Source organism: Sinocyclocheilus grahami, unplaced genomic scaffold (assembly GCF_001515645.1).
Source record: "Sinocyclocheilus grahami isolate Dianchi unplaced genomic scaffold, SAMN03320097.WGS_v1.1 scaffold971.1, whole genome shotgun sequence".
NCBI lineage: Eukaryota > Metazoa > Chordata > Actinopteri > Cypriniformes > Cyprinidae > Sinocyclocheilus > Sinocyclocheilus grahami.
The window spans coordinates 195,477-215,183 of record NW_015506150.1 but is presented as its reverse complement, the minus strand read 5'-3'; the positions used below and the strand labels follow the sequence as shown (position 1 = coordinate 215,183).

Here is a 19,707-nt window from a genome sequence, read left to right as displayed (position 1 = left end):
GTTACTTTTCAAATCTGGACAGGGCTTGCTTGTTTGTTTTTAAAATAAGTTATATTTTTGGCAAATATAAAAGCCTTTTCACACCAAAAGTGAAATGAATCAGCCTCAGGCTGAAGGGAAAGTAAATGTACGTCCGTACAGTAGAATGCAGAAGATGACATTTCAACACACTTCAGCAATAAAATAAAAAATAGACAAATGTTTGTCTAGAGTAATTTTTGCTTATTAGTACGGTTGAACTGGATCATCGAAGGTCAGAAGCAAAGACATTTTGGTTTCTTAAAGACATTATTAAATACATAAAGTATATTTGTTTAACATTTAATTGCAGGTTTGCATCATATGAGTTGCATTATTTTTATTCATTTTGAGGAATACTGAATCTGTTTTTTTGTGTGAGAGATTAATTAATGCATATTTATTTTAGATCTACAGTAACATCATCTGATTTCTCTCAACATGGGGACAGGAGAGCTGTCAATCAATAAATTGGAAAAAAAAAAAAAAGTAACTTGCGTTACTTATTTGAAAAAGTAACTCTGATATTCTCTTGTAAATTAAAATGCGTTACTTTACTAGTTACTTGAAAAAAAATAATCCGATTACATAACTTGCGTTACTTGTAATGCGTTACCCCCAACACTATATTATACTACAATATTTACCAATATTATATACATTAAGGCACAATATTGAGCCTAAATAAAGAAAAAAAAAACTTGCCGAATAGACATACAAGACCTTCTGTCAGGTTCTGACCAGTGGGTTGTTGTTTAAATCCGATACACTGGATTACAAACACACTCCACTGACACAAACATACCCTTTAAAAGTCATTTATTTGGTATTTACAGTTGGCCAGTGGAAGCTATGAGAATGTGCAAGATACAAACACTTTCGCCGGTCACAAAACCTTTCCAGCAGCAGCTGATTGTAAAACAAACTGGCATGGACGTCGTCATCTTATGTTGAGTCAAAAATGCTTGTTTCTGTCGCTCCGTCACACACACATACATATACAATGGCATATCAGGTGCTAAAAGTTCAGTTTGTTTGTGTACAGCCTCAAGTAAAACATTTGTAAACCAGTTGTTTGTCCCTCAAATCACATGACCATCGGTTTTACAGCAATACTTTTTTAAAATCCCTGAATGTTGAATGACATTTGGCACAAAACCCATCCAGCCAGTTAGTATCAGAATTGTAAAGTACAATTATGTTTTCAAATACTGCAGCGCACCGTGATATGCGCTAGATTGACACAGCACTGAAAGAGATATATATGCACATTCATCACTAAAACACAAAGTGATTCAAAACGGATCCAGTAATACAATTCCACAAGAAAATGTTCTTAAAATCACCTTTTAAGCATAGCAGCATGGCAACAGAAGATATTTTCCCGACAAGTTTATTGGATGCATCTCAGGCCATGCCTTTCATTGGAATGCACCGACACTAGCATATTGTCATTCTCGAGAGCAAAAAATGGGAGCGTTCCGCACTAGCGATCGAACACTGGTCTTATAGAGGCACTAATGCGATACAAAAAGTAGCTGCTGTCTTTAGTTGTATCTGTACAGGATGCTACATGTAGCCCACACAATCATATTCTCATTCCCAAAAGCCAAGCGGAATTTAATTCCTTTAAAACGCATTTTGACAGGAATATGGAATGTAAGCGATGACTGGTCAGTAAGGGGGGGGGAAAAAAAGCCCTGATAGAGTGATGAGCATGTGGCACTTTCCATAAACGGGGTACAAATTGGTCTTTTTCAAACAAATAGAAAAAAAAACAAAAAATGTTCTTGGGAGTAAACTATTAGATAAGCTCAATAAATTATTTTATAGCTTGTATTAAAAACATCAAATGATTTTATGATATCACACAAAAGCATCATAATACTGTTAAACCTATTTTAATTACTAAAAAAAACTATTGGTTTTTGGTCCCCAACTAGTGAGCTCTAACCGAATTATAAATTAATTTAGGCAAAATGTGCAACAGTTATGCTACATGTAGCCCACACAATCATATTCTCATTCCCAAAAGCCAAGCGGAATTTAATTCCTTTAAAACGCATTTTGACAGGAATATGGAATGTAAGCGATGACTGATCAGTAAGGGGGGGGGGGGGAAAGCCCTGATAGAGTGATGAGCATGTGGCACTTTCCATAAACAGGGTACAAATTGGTCTTTTTCAAACAAATAGGAAAAAAAACAAAAAATGTTCTTGGGAGTAAACTATTAGATAAGCTCAATAAATTATTTTATAGCTTGTATTAAAAACATCAAATGATTTTATGATATCACACAAAAGCATCATAACTGTTAAACCTATTTTAATTACTAAAAAAAACTATTGGTTTTTGGTCCCCAACTAGTGAGCTCTAACCGAATTATAAATTAATTTAGGCAAAATGTGCAACAGTTTGTCTATACTTTTTTTTTTTTTTTTAATTTTGTTTTTTTTGCTAGAAAAACAATTGCCAAAAAAACACCCACACATTGTTTTTACATTGTATTTACACAATGTAAAAGACCAAAATTATGGTGACCGATTTGCTTAAACTGCAAAACAAACTATACAAACCAAAGCAATAGAACAAACAAAAAGCAAAGAAGAGCAATGCAAAAAAAAGAAATGCAGTGGAAAACAGAAAACAAACAAAAAGCAAAGAGCAGCAATGCAAAAAAGAAAACAAACAAATGCAGTGGAAAACAGAAAACAAACAAAAATCAAAGAAAAGCAATGCAACAAACAAACAAATGCAGTGGAAAACAGAAAACAAACAAAAATAAAAAAAGCAATGCAAAACAAACAAACAAATGCAGTGGAAAACAGAAAACAAACAAAAAGCAAAGAGCAGCAATGCAAAAAAGAAAACAAACAAATGCAGTGGAAAACCGAAAACAAACAAAAATCAAAAAAGCAATGCAAAACAAACAAACAAATGCAGTGGAAAACAGAAAACAAACAAATCAAAAAAGCAATGCAAAACAAACAAACAAATGCAGTGGAAAACAGAAAGCAAAGCAAAACAACTTTTGTGAAGGTTGCACACTTATTTTTGATAATTTTTGCTTAATTTGTCCCAAATTAGCAAACTCCAACCAAATGAGTTTTTGTATATTTTTAGTTTAGACATTTAAAAAAAAAAATTAATCAGTTTATTTTATGCTCTCTGTAAGAAATAAACAATTGCTTAATTTTGACAAATGAGGTTTTTAAATTGATTTAGACAAGTTCTAAAAGCAATAAGTAAAAAAAAAAACGTTTCTCCCCAAGAGTTTCAAGCCATATTTTGTACTCCATTCATAGAAAGTGCCAGATAAACGCCATAGTCACTTGTTTGCTGCTTTGATCTGTTTGCTGGTCAGTTTTTATGTCCCTGCTTAAAGTAAGTTTGCCACCAAATGCAAAGCACTGCAAATCTGAACACTTGATATATTAGCATGAATTGCATATGATGCAGCAAGCGAGAAAACTGTTTACGTCTGTGCCAACAGCAATGCTACTACATGCCTTAAAACTAGTATTTTGGATTTGTATTGAATTATAAATAAAACCCAAAAAATATGTAAAAAATGAACAGATGGGTTTGTGGCCATTTTTTGGACAAGATTCATATAGACCCCATAGAGTTCACATTCAGCCAGCATGCACTTGAACACTGGAGCATATTACTACTGTAGGTCCATCTACGAAGAAGATGAGAGAATCGCCACGGACACTGCAGGTGAAGGGGGAAATATCACAAAAACAAAGGCACCCGAAGGCTGAGCGTCTCGAACCCTAGCTGTACATGAGCCCGCAGTGTGAGTAAAGAGTCATGAATGATATGAATGCAAAATGAAGAAGCGCTGACAACCTCACCTTGATACCTGCTTCTTAAGACGTTGAGATATGTAGAATTTTGCATCTCCAGAAATTGGATCGCTCCTGGTTTAAGCTAACAGTCTCTTCAGATCGATTGGGGAAAGGGTAAAACAATCAGCGTTTTAAAACACAAATCAAAAAATAAAATAAAGCAATATATCCTCTCAAAATAAATCAATAAATATATATAGCACAAAAGTGTGCTGTATATAAATTCAAGCATGTTTTCGTTAATAAATAAAACCAACGAAAAAGTGGAAAACCGCTGTATCCTGAACTCCACATGGAATCAAGACGAAGCTTCATTATAGACGCCAAGAGAAAAGGGATATTTGAGAGAGCTGTGCAGTAGATCCCTTCCTGTCCAGTCATCCACAATAAGACAAGAACATGAGAAGCAAACAGGAACTGTCCCTGTCGCCCAGTAGTTCGTAGCTCCAGGGTAAAAGACTCTTTCACAACACGAAGAGACGACGTCGGCTCATCTGATGCGATGAACCCAAGAGGGAAAAATAAAATAAAGTGTCAGTAGCTTCTGCCGAAAGCCTCAAAGTATTTCTGAATCACTTCTCAACTGATTCGCAAAATAAAGGGCCGAACGGACTCATGATTGGACAGCAGTGGAGGCTTATGTGGTCACTGTCTGTAGTAGGCACCTAAAAGGAGATACAGACGGCCACATTTAAAAAGTTATTCAAATTTAAAGGTGCTGTATGTACGTTTTTGACTCTACTGAAGCATAAAAATACCATAATATGTTTGCAGATATTTAAGAAACATGCTAAGTTAACATACTTGTTTATCTGAAAAACAATGCTACAGTCAGTTATTCTCCTTTGAAAATGTGCGTTCCGGGCCGGAATGTCGGTCTCTGTTTTGGTTTGTGAAACCCGCACCCAATTGTATTTAGGGACCCCGGGTTGCCAGTTGGCGGAAAACACAGCGTATTTCATTTCATTCATCGTCAAGTGCGCTCGTTCCCATTGGTGCCGTCAATCTGGCAACCTGCGTGTGCGTCAAGTCTGAGGAGGAGGGGCCGGGTGAAAAAAAACCCCTCCAATATTTTGAATTTGGACTGCAATACCTAGTTCAACCACTCGGTATCAATCCTACATACAGCACCTTTAAAGCATGATATCTCATTAGTGCAATGTGAACCTTTGTACGCCGCCTCTGGTCTTGATGGAGGGCGAGGGGAGTACGGGTCCGCAAATGCGTAGCTCGGGTTCACGTTCTCGTAGTGCTGTGTAGGAGGAGGCGGCCTGGAGAGAAGAACATGAGGCTCCAGCAGGACTTCTGACAGCGTAAGTGTGTTAATGAGTTGAGATGTGGTACCTGGTGGGTTTGTGGTTGCGTGCTCTCTGGTACTCGTCCTCTCTGATGTGCGGCTCTTCTCGCGCTCGTGGTCGTACTACTTCTTCTTGCACTGGCTAACCGTGACAGAAGCGAAGAGAGTGTGTCAGTAATGTCGACAAGGTCAACGTCACCAAGAATACATGGAATAATGTGGGTTTTAACAGCATTAGCAGGTAATATATTGTCCATTTAACCTGCTTGAACATGTCATATCGAATACATGAATTTCAATGGCCACTACATTAAAATTACATTAATAGTTCCATTAAAATTTCACTGACACTGTAGCAATTTTCTTGCTACCATAATTTCAAAATCTAAATTACTTTTAATATATATATATATATATATATATATATATAAAACTATTAATATAACCATAAATTACTAACCTAAATATAACCATAAATTACCAAATAATTATATTACTATTAATATAACCATAAAATATATCTATACTAACATTTAAATGTATTATATATAATTTATTCATTTATATAGAACTTAGTTTATAGTATATAGTAGTAGAGTAAATAGAATGTATTTATTCATATTTATTATTTTAATATTTATTATCCATTATTTCTGTTATTTTTTTGTTAAATAAATAATTGCTAAAACAAACAAATGTTTTAAAACTGTGTTCAGACAGTTTTATTTAACTGTATTTAAACTGTATTTTCTTGTAGTAACAGACTTGGTTAAATGGCAAAACAAAAGCAAAACAACGAATAAAAAGCAAAGAAATGCAATGCAAAAAAACAACAACAAAAAAAACAAATGAGGAAAAAAAAACAAAGCCAAGCAAACATTTTCTAAAGGTTCCACACTAATTTTCACTCATTATTTGCAAAGAATCCACACAAAATGTAACTTTAAAAAAAAAAAAGAGAGATTAAGCACTAATTTGTATTTATCTATTTTGTATTTTATCATTTCATAAACATAGTTAAATACATATAAACTAACAAATAATATACATTATTAATACACACACACATATATATATATATATATATATACAGGTTTATGTACACGTAAATATTTATCAATCTCCAAAAATAAGGTTTTAAAGGGAGGATGGATCACTCTATTGACCGACCAGCATTCAAGACTAGAACTACGCTTAGTTGGAATGGATGTTGCTTACCTTATATTCCACCTCAGGCCGTCGTCTCTCCATCACTTGTTTCTCCTTATCTCTCGATCTCTTAATTTCCCTTTTCTCTTCCTCTATTAGCCGTCGTGCTAATTCCTTAAAATTGTCACAAAACAAATCGTAAAACAAACAAGATGAGCGACACCCCTGACAGTGCACAAAAACAACTAACCATACCGTACCTCATCTTGAGCAACTTGAGCGGCTCGTCTGTCCAACTGACTCGCCTGTAAAAAAAAGACATTTTGTGGATTACAAGTCACCAATTAATTACAACCAGCGAGACTTCAAGGTACCTTTATTTCTTCATCCTGTAGCTTGCGTGCCACCTCCAAGTCTATGAGCTCCTGGTCTTGTAGGTCTAAGTGGGCCAAGCCATGCGTTGCCTCCTCCATGCCATATTCTCCACGCGGCTTCCGACCTGCAGGGGGCATCAGAGGAAGTTAATCCACATTAAAAAACAACACGCAAACTATTCATGCAGAACCCAAGCAACCATTTTTGGTTTGGGACTAAGAAAGGAATGATCAGAAAGGACCAGATTTAGTGCACAAGGTTCCCCAGAAATTATTTTAGAGAGTCCAAAATAGACAAGAAACCCAAATCACCAATGCACAGGAAAAAGGAAATCTTGACAGCACTCCCACCACCAGATGGCACTGCAAATTCCAAGCAGGTTGACTCAAACACATGGACCTCGGGCTATACCTCTCTCTCTGGGAGAATGACCAGGGCACCGGCCCTCGTTTGAGGGACCTCGGAGAACAGGCTCCTCAAACACCTCATTAGGACCTGACGGGAGCCTCGGCCTGTTCTTATGATCCTCCCACTCCAGGCTTTCTTCTGAGCATCTTCTAGTTGGGGCGAGACCGTAACCGTCCAGTCCTCGCTCCATGCTTCTGTGCCTCCCCCTGTTCCCATCTCTGCCTTGTTCTCTTTGCCTCTCTCTGCTACCGTGTCCATTTTGGTCCATCTCCCGGTCTACAATCCTGCCCCTGTCAACACCGCTAAACAGTCGATCTTGACTTCTTGTCCGGTTGCGATCTCTCAACCTTTCCTTGGCTCTCCGTCCATCCCATTCTCGTTCTTGATCCCTGATCCTCTCCTTGTCCCAGCCAGCAGAGTAATCCCTTGGAGATACCACTGGCTCCAGGTCGTCCCATTGATCTTGCTTCTTCCTTCTACGTGGTTCTGCATGATCAAGATCGAGAGGTTTGTTTCTCTCTTTCGGTCGTTGCTCAGGTGAGTAGTACTCGAGGATCCTTCCCTTGCTCGGACTCTCCGGATGCCTAGATCGGCTGAACTCAACGGGCTCATATTCCGGATATCGACTACGGCTATTGGGATATCTTTTTCTGTCAGGCTCAGCAGAGTTGTACGGGGCATTGTAGTCGTAATTCTTCTCTTTTCTGTAACCTGGAGAAGCAGAAGGAGGTTTTGGCTCTCGCGGGTCCGGTGGAGATCGGGAGGCTGGGTGAAAGCGAGTGTGAGGCAAAAGGTGGAGTGCAAGAACAAGGAGGGAAATTGTCCGGGTTAGTACAAAAGGGTTAGTTCACTGTGGATGATGCAGGAAGTAAAATGGTAAATAAGGCTATTGTTGACAATTAGTACCAAGCCATTCAAATGAAAAAGTTACAGCCAGGGTCCAAAATTAACTAATGCCATGCATGCCAAGGTCAAGTGATTGGAGAACATTTAACTTGTATATTTAAGGCTTTTAAACTGTATTTATCTAATTTTTAACAAAAGTAGTAATTAATAATTTATTTAAAATGTATTTTGAGTGGGGGGGGGGGATTTGCAAATTGTTACCTATATAAATTTAAATCGCAATAAAACGCAAGCGCATACAATGCAGTCTTTATGGGCGTCGCATTGGGAGTTTTGAAAGGAATCGGATGTGAGTTTAGACATAGGTCGGGTGACGAGATATCGGATATGTATCCGATTAAAATCCACATTCAGAAGTGGCCCAGATCGGATGTGAAACAACTGGATCTTGTGCGGATTTGTGTGTTTACACGTGTGCAACGAATACCGATCTGGGTTAGATGCAATCAAAAAATCTGATTTGTTTATTGTGCCAGTGTAAACACAGCCAAAAACCGAATATCCTGTTGTGATTTCAATTAATTGCATGCGTCTCAACACACAGAGTTTTGGTGGAGAGAATAACAACAACAATGATAATAATAATAATGATATACTTAATGTATTGTTTAAAAAAAAGCAATGTCTAAAAATCTATTGTATTATAATGTGTAAAAATTACAAATGGAAGTGACTGGAAAGTGCATGTGGCTGAGTGTTAATTTTGAATCCTGTTTACAGCAACTTCAGTTTAGCACATTAGAAAAGTCTGCATTTTCCTGATTCAGAACGTTTAATAAGGAGTAATATGTGGGTTGGGACTGAGAATGTTATTTTACAAAACCAAAATAAAACAAAACAAGCAATCAAACAAACAAAAAAAGGTTATGCAATTTCAAACAGTTGGCTGCAAACCAGTGTTTCTCTGCAGCAAAATATACAAAATTCTTCACAGATTTCTCAGTCTTAATGCTTTAATCCTATTTCTAAAATCAAATTAGTGCACATGGTAGGCGTTTATAAATAGGCTCATGTGCATTTTCTTCCACATTTATGCCATTAAACCAAGCCTTTCGCATTTGTTAACCCTCCTACAATTATTTCTTTATCACAGATTCATGCATCAAGGATTCAGATAAACATGTCTGATCTCCTCCCCAACATATCCCTGCATAAGCGCAGCCTAGGCCTATTTGTTTGCATCCTGGCGTGAGAACGGAGCCCAGCTATGCGGTCACGGTTCGAGAGGTAGAGAAAAAGCTAAAGATACTCCCTGAGGTGCTGAATCTTTTATGTTTTGCCCTGTAGGAGAGTGCTAATCTCTGCTTATCATGGCAGCATCCTTACAACATGAAGCAATGCATTACATTTCAGTCTTTAGGGTTCGAGGGTTTCATTGAAACAAACTATTCATTAAACACCCATGAATGAGAGATTTGAGCGTGTTTAATGAGGCAAACAGACCCTATGGGTACGATACCGGCTAACCAGCAGCAGACCCTAAACGCATTCAAATGATGGCATGAGAGAATGATTACATAACATGTGAAAGCAAACAGTTCGAATGTAAACTGTGGCACGCAAGGGCAGCCATGCAGGGCGGGTGGAGTTAACAAATGCCGTGTTGACATGAAAAACTTGCATGTCCAGTTTTGTAGCATTTGTTGTTAAATGGTAACCCATTACGAATGCAAGATGGTCTGCTGGTGCTATTTTAGATCCTTCCCAGAGTTACCTAATGTTTACTAAACAAACTTAAGTTGCATACTAACATGCGGTCAAGTTAGCTGACATGTTGTTTAACTTCACAATAAACAGATAGAAGTGTCTGGAGTGTTCGGGGCGTGAAATGCATGAAATGTGTGCTAATTACTGTAATCGCTTCCTATGGCAAGTACCTCTGAAAGTGTTAAAACAGGACAGCGCAATGTATGGCAAAATTTGCACAGGAATGTCATAACCATTATTGGCTGACTCTCATAAGTAGTCATAACTATGTATGATTTAATGTTAGCATTTTTAGATTTGATCATTTTATAACATACACTGTTATATTTATGTATGCTACAAAATATTAAAATGCTAAAAATTCAGTACAAAACTACACCTAATTAACCAATTATTTGTTTTTGTAACCATTAAGAAAATTATCTATCCATCTACATGCAGTTAGAGTTTATATATAGTATAGGATATATATAATTTTAGTACTTTATTTCAGTAAGTTGAATTTCTGTTTATTAAATAAGTTTAAATTGCATTTTATCAAATGACAACACTGAATACATTGTATGCATCCTGTAAGCGTGTGTGTGTGTATATATATATATATATATATATATATATATGAGTGTCTATTCAGTTATTTTATTATCATTTATATACAACAATTTTTATTAATATTTTGAATTATTTTTTTATATTTCAATTTTAGTAAAACGTTCTGTGATTTTTTTGTTGCATGTTTTGCCATGTCTTTGCCATTTTAATGTCTTTTTAACTTAAATGTATTTTTTTAACTTCAGTTTTAGTAATTCGAGTACTTAAACGCAAACTTTCAGTTAGTAATTCAGTAACCAGAAGCCGCAATTAATTCACCCAGAATTTGAGCTCTTTTACGATTATTTATATACTACTATAATTTTCATTAATACTTCAATTAGCTTTAAAGGGATAGTTCACCCAAAAATGAAACTTCTGTCATTAATTACTCACCCTCATGTCGTTCCAAACTCGTAAGACCTTCGTTCATCTTCGGGAACGCAAATGAAGATATTTTTAATAAAAACTGAGAGCTCTCTGACTGATGTACTTGCTACATTTCTGGACCTTGATCGTGGTAATTACATTGCTGTCTATGGGAGGGTCAGAGAGCTCTCAGCTTTGTGTTCCAAATTTGTGTTCCGAAGATGAATGGCGGTCTTACGGGTTTGGAACATTTTTGGGTGAACTAACCCTTACATTTTTTTTATTTTCATTTTTAATTAGTGATTCTGTTCTGTGCTTTCGTCTTTTTTTTTGGCGGTCTTACGGGTTTGGAACATTTTTGGGTGAACTAACCCTTAAATTTTTTTTATTTTCATTTTTAATTAGTGATTCTGTTCTGTGCTTTCGTCTTTTTTTTCCAGCTTCATCCACCAGAGGGCGTCAACACACCTTTATCATCGTAGTACTCCTCGAGGTTTCCTTCCATCTGCTTTTGCCGTTTTCTCTCCTCTTTCATCTCTCGCTCCTGCAGCTTCCGGGCAATGGCCTAGTTGAACGCATACAAACATGTATTCAGAAGAATGAGTGGAGGAAACAAGCACTGCAATGCTGTAACAGTCATGGGTGTGGATACATCTATGCTTTTCTTATGACCAACTCGCAGAGAATGCGAGTATGCGTTCTCAAGTGTTACAAACACAAGGATGTCATGTGACTGCTGTGGGCGTGGCTAAACCGCAGCCGCACCGCCGACCGACCCAAAGTGAGTGTGTGAATGCTGTGAATGGCTCTCACCTCATCTTTCTCCTCCTGATGCCTCTGTTGTTCAGCCTGCCGGACCAGTTGTTCTTGAATCTCCTGAGCCATTTCATTGTCGATGCGTTCCCTGGCAAGACAGAGGGAAAGAAAACACTTGAGTTTACACACCGAGTTCTCGCATCAGCCACCATGGCTTTCACTTCCTGTGAGATGGTGTTCTTGGAAGACTGACTGCAGTATTTGGTTAAATGGGTTACAGAGTAACTTATCTAGGGCTGTGATCATAAATTTGTGCAAATTGTCATTTAAAAAAAAATGTGATTTATGTTTTAAGTGCCTTAGGTAGTTGGACTCATACAAAACCCAGTGGTATTTTGTAGTATTTTATTTATTAATATGTATAATAATATTCTTTTTTTTTATATACTTGCAGAATATTTTTTATACTTTCAGTTCATTTAAATTTGTTTAGTTCGTTTTAGTGATTGTTTTGTGCTTTTGGCAAGTTTAAGTTTTGTATGTATATTTAGCTTTATTTTAGTTTTTAGTAATTTTAGTACTTAAACTATTTCAGTTGGTTGCATTTCTATTTTTTTGGATTAAAGAGTTTAGGTTGCATTTAATATTTATATTTCAGGTTTATTTCAATTAGATATTAAATCGTTTTTAGTTAATAACAGGTTTTGTAAATATAGCATGGGGCAGAACATGAATTGTATTTTTATTATACCATTTTATTATTAACTAGCAATATATTGACAATTCATTTAAATAAATACAAATAAAATACTAATACTCCTCCTACTACAACTAATTAGAGCCCGACCAATATGGGTTTTTGGGGGCCGATACTATACCGATATTAGGGAGTAAAAAAAGACCGATATCAATATATCGGCCGATATTCTTTGTGTATATTATAGTACAGTACCAGTCATAAGTTTGGACACTTTCCCCATCCGGGTGTCCAAACATTTGACTGGTACTATAGGCCTATATAGAATACAGTATATACATAAACACATTTTTTGCAATGATCACTCAAATGTGGTGATCAAACACTTATAATGATGTGACAGAGATACGTAATGGAGGCAGGGCATTTAACAATTTAACAATACACTTTATCCAATATGAGTCTGACATCAGTGCACTGAACAGTAACGTTTAAAGTTTATTCAAGTTTAATTCATTTCAATTCCACTTCACTTCAGAACATTCATTCACGGATTTGCACTACTGTCTTCACACACAGACGAAACTTACTAGAGAAGTGTGAAGTGAGACAATATACCTCTGTAAATAAATACAATATAAATTCACGTCTCGTGCACTTTAATGCCCTTTGAATGTAACGTGTATGTTCCCTTGGAACTGGAATCATGGCGGAATTTCATGTGAAGTCCACTTTGCAGGGAACTTACGGTCGAATAAGACAATACTTGAATGCTGCTGCCTGAACAAAAGACCTCCTTACTGAAGTGAAAATGTTGGCTGGTGTCACTATCTCGCGAACGCGCCGGCGGATCTCCACCAAATTCGGGGGATCCCTTCAGCTCGAGGAACCCTCTCGAATGCCACCCTCCGCGCGTTGGTAGCCCCCCGGGATCGCTTGATCGCCGGACTGCGAATTTAACCACCCGTAACTCCCGAACCACGGGGGCTATCAACGCGGGGGTGGTCTCATTCGAAAGAGGGTCTCGAGACGTACACTCGATTCACGTTCGAGAGGGTTCCTCGAGCTGAAGGGATCCCCGCAATTGGTACGGATTCGCCACGCCTTTAAAGGAGATATGGCCATTCAAAGTTTCAATGGTTTTCCATAGACTTGAGCTTTAAAGCGTTTCATCCAGGTAGCCAGTAGCAAACAATGGAGCACGCTCTGCTGGACAAACTAAGTAATTACACCATTTCAAGCATTTTATCTGCGTTATATGTTCTGTAAAAAAAAAAATTCATATCGGCGGCATATTCGCCGATACCGATATATCGGCGACAGGCTCATTTCGGCTAAACGATATATCAGTCGGGCTCTACAACTAATAATTAAAAAAAATTATAATTATGATTATAATGCAGCAGCTCTACAAAGACAGAAGAAAAAAATGTCTTTGTTATAAACTGTTCAAATATAATTGATCTTAAATAAAGAACTGAAAGGACAATCTGGTGTCTATCTTATATTTCTTATGTTCTTTACACAGGATTGGGAGATTAATTCACCAGTAATTAGTAATGCAATTACCATTCAGACAGAGTAATTAGTAAAGCAATCCCATTACAAACTAGCTAATGTAATTAGTTTGACTTAAAGACATGTTTAGGCAACAAGCTTCTCAGTCAAGTAGCATAGGAGACAACAATAAGACCATTTTTAAAAGAAGTGTTTTGATCACCAAGGCTGCATTTATTTTTTTGCTCAAAAAATACAGTAAAAACAGCAATATTGTAAAATATTATTGGAATTTAAAATAACTGCTTCCTATTCCTAAAATGAAATGTATTCCTGTGATGTAAACCTGAATTTTCAGCATCATTACTCCATTCTTCAGTGTCACATGATATCAGTCTAATATGCTGAAAATAGTTGTGCTGCTTAACATTGGTTAGCATTACTATTCATTTCTTTAAAAATAATCCCAAAATACTTGTATTAAACTGACTTCAAATCCATAACAGTATCTTCTCCTGCACACTAACTGCAGTCTCCCCTCAGGCTCACGGCTCTCTCGCTCTGCCCCGCTCAAACTCTGATGATAGCATCAGCTCAGAGACCTTGAGACGTCGCCCAGCAGGAAGGAACGCTTTATCCGCATGTGGCATGAGCAGAAGTCAAAACTTTTTACTGCCACAGTGCACTACGAGACGACACAAGGCCAGACACAAGCTCTAATCAGAGCCAGAGTCAAACTAAACTCACATATTATTATGTTTCTGTATGTGAAGCAGAGACTCAGCTTTACCCAATGTCAACATCTGAGGGACAACAGCAGTTATCAAGGACTGATAACGCAAGTACACACTCTTACAACAGCTCTTATCTCAACAGATGGCAAAACAAGCAGGATTTCCCATCGGGCTCTGCAGCGTCTGATACTGCTAAGAGTTTGGGAAGATTTGAGAAAAGAACGGCCTTCCTTTCCAAACAGGAAGAGTACAGTTTGATTTCTAGATGATCGGCATCTATCTGATGTCTTGAGGTGAGGATTTCAGGCGACTCACATGTGGCGATGCTGTCTCTTGCTCTCGGCTTTGGCCCGCTTGTCCTCTTCCTCCTGCAGACGTTTGGCCACCTGCAGGTCCTGCTGCACCAGGCGGCTCTTGTGGACGTTGGATGCCAGGTGGCTCTCGACTGGAAGAGGAAAGGAAGAGAAACCCGACGTTTAGACGTTCACTTCGAAGCATGTCTAATACAAACAAATTCAACAAAAGATATCCCAAATAGCCTGTGCTGTGTTTCTGAAGCACATGACTGGTTGAGCAAAAGCATTTTTGATATTTACACAGATTTGTAAGAAAATATAATTAAATATATAAAATAAACAATTTACTGAATAATATTGAATTAGTTTTGAAATTAAATACTGTGTATTTCATAATAATACTTAAATTAAACAATACTTCTACTACTACTAATAATAATATATTTTTTTATTTTTGTTATCATCATCATCATCATTATTGACTAAACAGAATATTAAGTCAAAACTAATTCAGAAATTTAGTATTCATTAAATTTACTTATTCATATGAATAATTATAAGTGCTTTAAAACATTCACGCAAAACTGACATGAACACCAATTTTTATTGTTGTTGTTGATGTTATAATTATTATTTTTTATTATTATTAGTAGTAGGATGAATAGTAGTGGTATTTGTTATATTTTAAGTATTGTTCTTATTATTTTAGATGACTACAAAACATACAATATAATAATAATAATTATTATTGATGACAATACTGCTATAATCATTATTATTATTGACTAAACAAAATTGTCAAAACTAAATCAGCAAGTTATTAATTATTCAGTCAACCGTTTACTTATTACTATTAACAATTATTAGTGCTGTAAAACATTCACACAAGACTGACATTTACATTGATTTTTCATAAAACTCATTACAAGCATAAATAAATCACTGAATAATAAATTGTTCAATAAAAAATTCAGTGAAAACTACCAATGCAAAAAAAATGCTAATAATAATTAATTTTAAATAAGAACAATAAATAACTTTTTTTTCAGAAAACTCATTACATGAATAAATAAACCACTGAATAATAAATAGCTGAAATAGTTAACATTTTAATAGTTTAGGAAAAAAATATTGCATATATATAGAAAAGATATAATAAAATATTTACAAAAATGTGAGAGACTTCTGTACTTCTGTGAGATACTGTATATATATATATATATATATATATATATATATATATATATATATATATATATAATAAATTTATGTAATATATTTTATATCCATAACTACTATTATTATTAAACTATATTACAATTCAGTGAAAACTACCAAAGCAAAAGTCAACCGTTTACTTATTACTATTAACAATTATTAGTGCTGTAAAACATTCACACAAGACTGACATTTACATTGATTTTTCATAAAACTCATTACAAGCATAAATAAATCACTGAATAATAAATTGTTCAATAAAAAATTCAGTGAAAACTACCAATGCAAAAAAAATGCTAATAATAATTAATTTTAAATAAGAACAATAAATAACTTTGTTTTCAGAAAACTCATTACATGAATAAATAAACCACTGAATAATAAATCGCTGAAATAGTTAACATTTTAATAGTTTAGGAAAAAAATATTGTATATATATATATATATATATATATATATATATATATATATATAATAAATTTATGTAATATATTTTATATCCATAACTACTATTATTATTAAACTATATTACAATTCAGTGAAAACTACCAAAGCAAAATAAATAATAATAATAATAATAAAATTATTCAAATTTTTTTTTTTGTAAAATTAGTAAAATTACTGTGATTGACAACTGAAAAAACCTGACAATTCAGTGGCCATGTTAGATCATATATAATGTCATTGCATATCATATATTGATATACACGTAGCTGAGAGCACATGTTCTGAAATGGCATCAAACCGGTTGCCAGTTCAAGGCTGTGCTACGTCGACAAGGCTGTAAATCGTAGACACTGACGCAATTCTAGCCGACACAGTGCATCATCTTCCCGAAGTCTGAACACTTTTATTGATCCTGTGGCTGCGAGCGCATGCTATTTTTAAGAAAGAGCACCAGAATGAAAGAAAAGCTTTAAACTGAAACATTTATGTGATGGATATACCTGATGTCTGTCAAGCTAGCAACATTTTTTACAAGGAGCCATTTTGAACGTTAAATAAAAGAGAACGAGGCATTCTCTGGCTTTCATTCACTGAAATTCTTTCAGCTGAGACGGTTTAGCAGCCTCTGCCAATGCGACTAAAAGTTGATGTGCGACACGCAAGCGGTTTCTTTGACTTGCAGGAAAGGTCAGGCCTGTTGATTCAATGGTCAAAGAAGCTACTTTGTTCAGTCATATAAAAGCTCTGCAGTGTTGTTATTGTTAACTAAATCTAAAGCTAAAACTATTAAAATCATCTTCATTAACTGAAATAAAGCTAAACTGAAATAAGATGTATCAGATGAATAACTTAAACTGAAAACCTAAACGAAAATTAAAAACGCTGCCTTGGCAACTAAATTAAAGGGGTCATATGATGTTGCTAATAAGAACATTATTTTGTGTATTTGGTGTAATGAAATGTGTTTATGCGATTTAAGTTTCAAAAAACACATTATTTTCCACATACTGTACATTATTGTTTCTCCTCTATGCCCCGCCTTTCTGAAACGTGTCGATTTTTACAAAGCTCATCGGTCTGAAAAGCAAGGTGGGCTGTGATTGGCCAACTATCCAGTGCATTGTGATTGGCCGAATACCTCAAGCATGTGATGGAAATGTTACGCCCCTCACCATACTGTGATGATGCCCTGTAAGGCCGGAGCGATGATTAAAAAAACATGAAAACCCATTATAAACGAGTCTTTTTACGCGTTGCATCGCGCCGTGTAAACATAAACCCATTTGTGCATTTGTGATCGGAGAAATTACATAAAACCATTTCTGCATTTGTGATCGGAGAAATGACAATATTTTATTTAACAGAAATCACTTTTCAAAAACTACAACGAACGACTCGTTTGGACTACAACGCATATTTTCCAGGATTTGTGATATCACAAATATCGACGAATGGGACGAGACCTGGTTGAGCTGCAGTAGAGAAGGCAACAAGTGTTATCACTATGTCGGAGACACGCTAGCTTTCCCAAGGCAGACGAACTTAGAGTGGTTACAATCATCCGGGTTTAAATCGCGCTCAAATTGATTTGATTTTAACGCAATATTTACACTGAAGCTCGCAGGCGGCTATGGTAAGGGGCATGACATTTCCCGACCAGACGCCGAGTGGAGCCAATCACAGCACACACTGGCCCAGCTAACCAATGTCAACACACACTGGCCCAGCTAACCAACCACAGCACATTTTGTATTTTCAGAAGGCGGGCCTTCATTTGATGCAGGAACTATTTGAGCCATTCATGCCAGACTGGGGAGAGAGGTGTTGTAATAATGTAAAATATGTGAAAAATTATGTGTTTTTTCGAACAACCTAGTATGAGAGCATGTTCTAGTACACCCCCAAAACAAAATCAAGACTTTGTAAAAGAGCATAATAGGACCCCTTTAAAATTGAAGATCTAAAATTATTAAAGTCCCCCTGTAGTCAAAAATGTTATCCTTTAAAACTCATCTTTGATCATCAAAATTACATATTTAAATGTTTTTTCTTGTGAAATTTTTCTCATGCCTTAAAATAGCTTGAATGCAACTCTTAACCCTTGCCTTATTTACTATACGCCGATCTATGAATATGCAAATTAGCCCCACCTCCACTCAATCACACACCAGCCAGTCATGAGACAGCGCCTCCTGATCCACTAAATGAACTGCAGTAAACGCGATACAATGGCAATGGCAAGCAAGTGGAAATATTGGTTTAATTAAGCCATATGTGTTTGAACCAGAAATAAGCTGGTATGCTCAACGTAAGCAAGGAGACTGATGGCTAACTTCGTGAGGTAACATTATCTGTTTGCGCTGGTTCGTTTGCAGCACAGTTAATGATATGCTAAGGATAGGATCCCTTGACACGATTGGTTATTGAATTTTGTGACGTAGCAAAAAAAAGGCTGTTTCAAACCGCGTTTCTGTGACTGCCTTTGGGAAACTACAGTTTTAAGGAGAAAATACTCAGCAATGGTGTTGATAAATGGATTGGCACATGGTCTGTCTAAAAGCATATTAAAAACACCACATAGACAAATAAACAACATTAAAAAAAACTTGATTTTCACCACAGAGGGACTTTAAACTAATTATTAATTTATTATATTACTAAAAACTAATAAAAAAGCTCTACTGCAGTGTCGTTATTGTTAACTAAATCTAAAAACAAAACAATTACAAATCGTTTTTTGTTGATTAAAAAAGCTAAAATGAAAAAAAAAACTATGAAACCTTAAAATTCTGCCTTGCCAACTAAAGTTGAAGATCTCAAATTATTCAAACTAATTAAAAAATACTGTTATTATTATAAACTAGTGCTGTCAAACGATTAATCGCGATTAAATCTCATCCAAAATAAAAGTTGTTTACATAATATATGTGTGTGTACTGTGTATATTTATTATGTATATATAAATACACACACATACAGCATATATTTGGAAAATATTTACATGTATATATTTATATTCGGAAAATATTTACATGTATATATTTATATTCATGTAAATTATCATATATAAATATATTTCATATATAAACGTAACATTTTTCTTAAATATATAGGTGCGTGTATTTATATATACACTTAATAAATATACACATTACACACACATATATTATGTAAACAAAAACTTATTTTGGATGTGATTAATCGCGATTAATCGTTTGACAGCACTATTATAAACTAAATACTCTATAAACCATTAAAAATTATTTAACTGAAAAGTAAAATAAAAAACTTGTTAAAATGCCGACATGGCTACACAAATAAGCTGAAGATCTAAAATTGTTCAAACTAAACATTACTAAAAAAAATTAGTATTAATTAAAAAAAAAAA

The 19,707-nt window shown here is 35.5% G+C and overlaps 1 protein-coding gene across 1 annotated transcript in view; it reads right to left on the bottom strand.

The window, feature by feature from the left end:
• Positions 1 to 4,126: 4,126 nt before the first annotated feature.
• LOC107564919 (coiled-coil domain-containing protein 50) overlaps positions 4,127 to 19,707 on the bottom strand; it is a 31,068-nt gene continuing 15,487 nt past the window's right edge. The window contains exons 3-12 of the mRNA XM_016250089.1: positions 14,674 to 14,803; positions 11,488 to 11,578; positions 11,143 to 11,239; positions 7,105 to 7,866; positions 6,693 to 6,817; positions 6,579 to 6,623; positions 6,388 to 6,492; positions 5,217 to 5,311; positions 5,040 to 5,143; positions 4,127 to 4,537 (exon numbers count right to left, since the gene is read on the bottom strand). Coding sequence (XP_016105575.1) covers positions 4,518 to 4,537; positions 5,040 to 5,143; positions 5,217 to 5,311; positions 6,388 to 6,492; positions 6,579 to 6,623; positions 6,693 to 6,817; positions 7,105 to 7,866; positions 11,143 to 11,239; positions 11,488 to 11,578; positions 14,674 to 14,803 — 1,574 coding nt within the window. The 3' untranslated portion in view covers positions 4,127 to 4,517. The remainder of the gene's footprint in view (positions 4,538 to 5,039; positions 5,144 to 5,216; positions 5,312 to 6,387; positions 6,493 to 6,578; positions 6,624 to 6,692; positions 6,818 to 7,104; positions 7,867 to 11,142; positions 11,240 to 11,487; positions 11,579 to 14,673; positions 14,804 to 19,707) is intronic.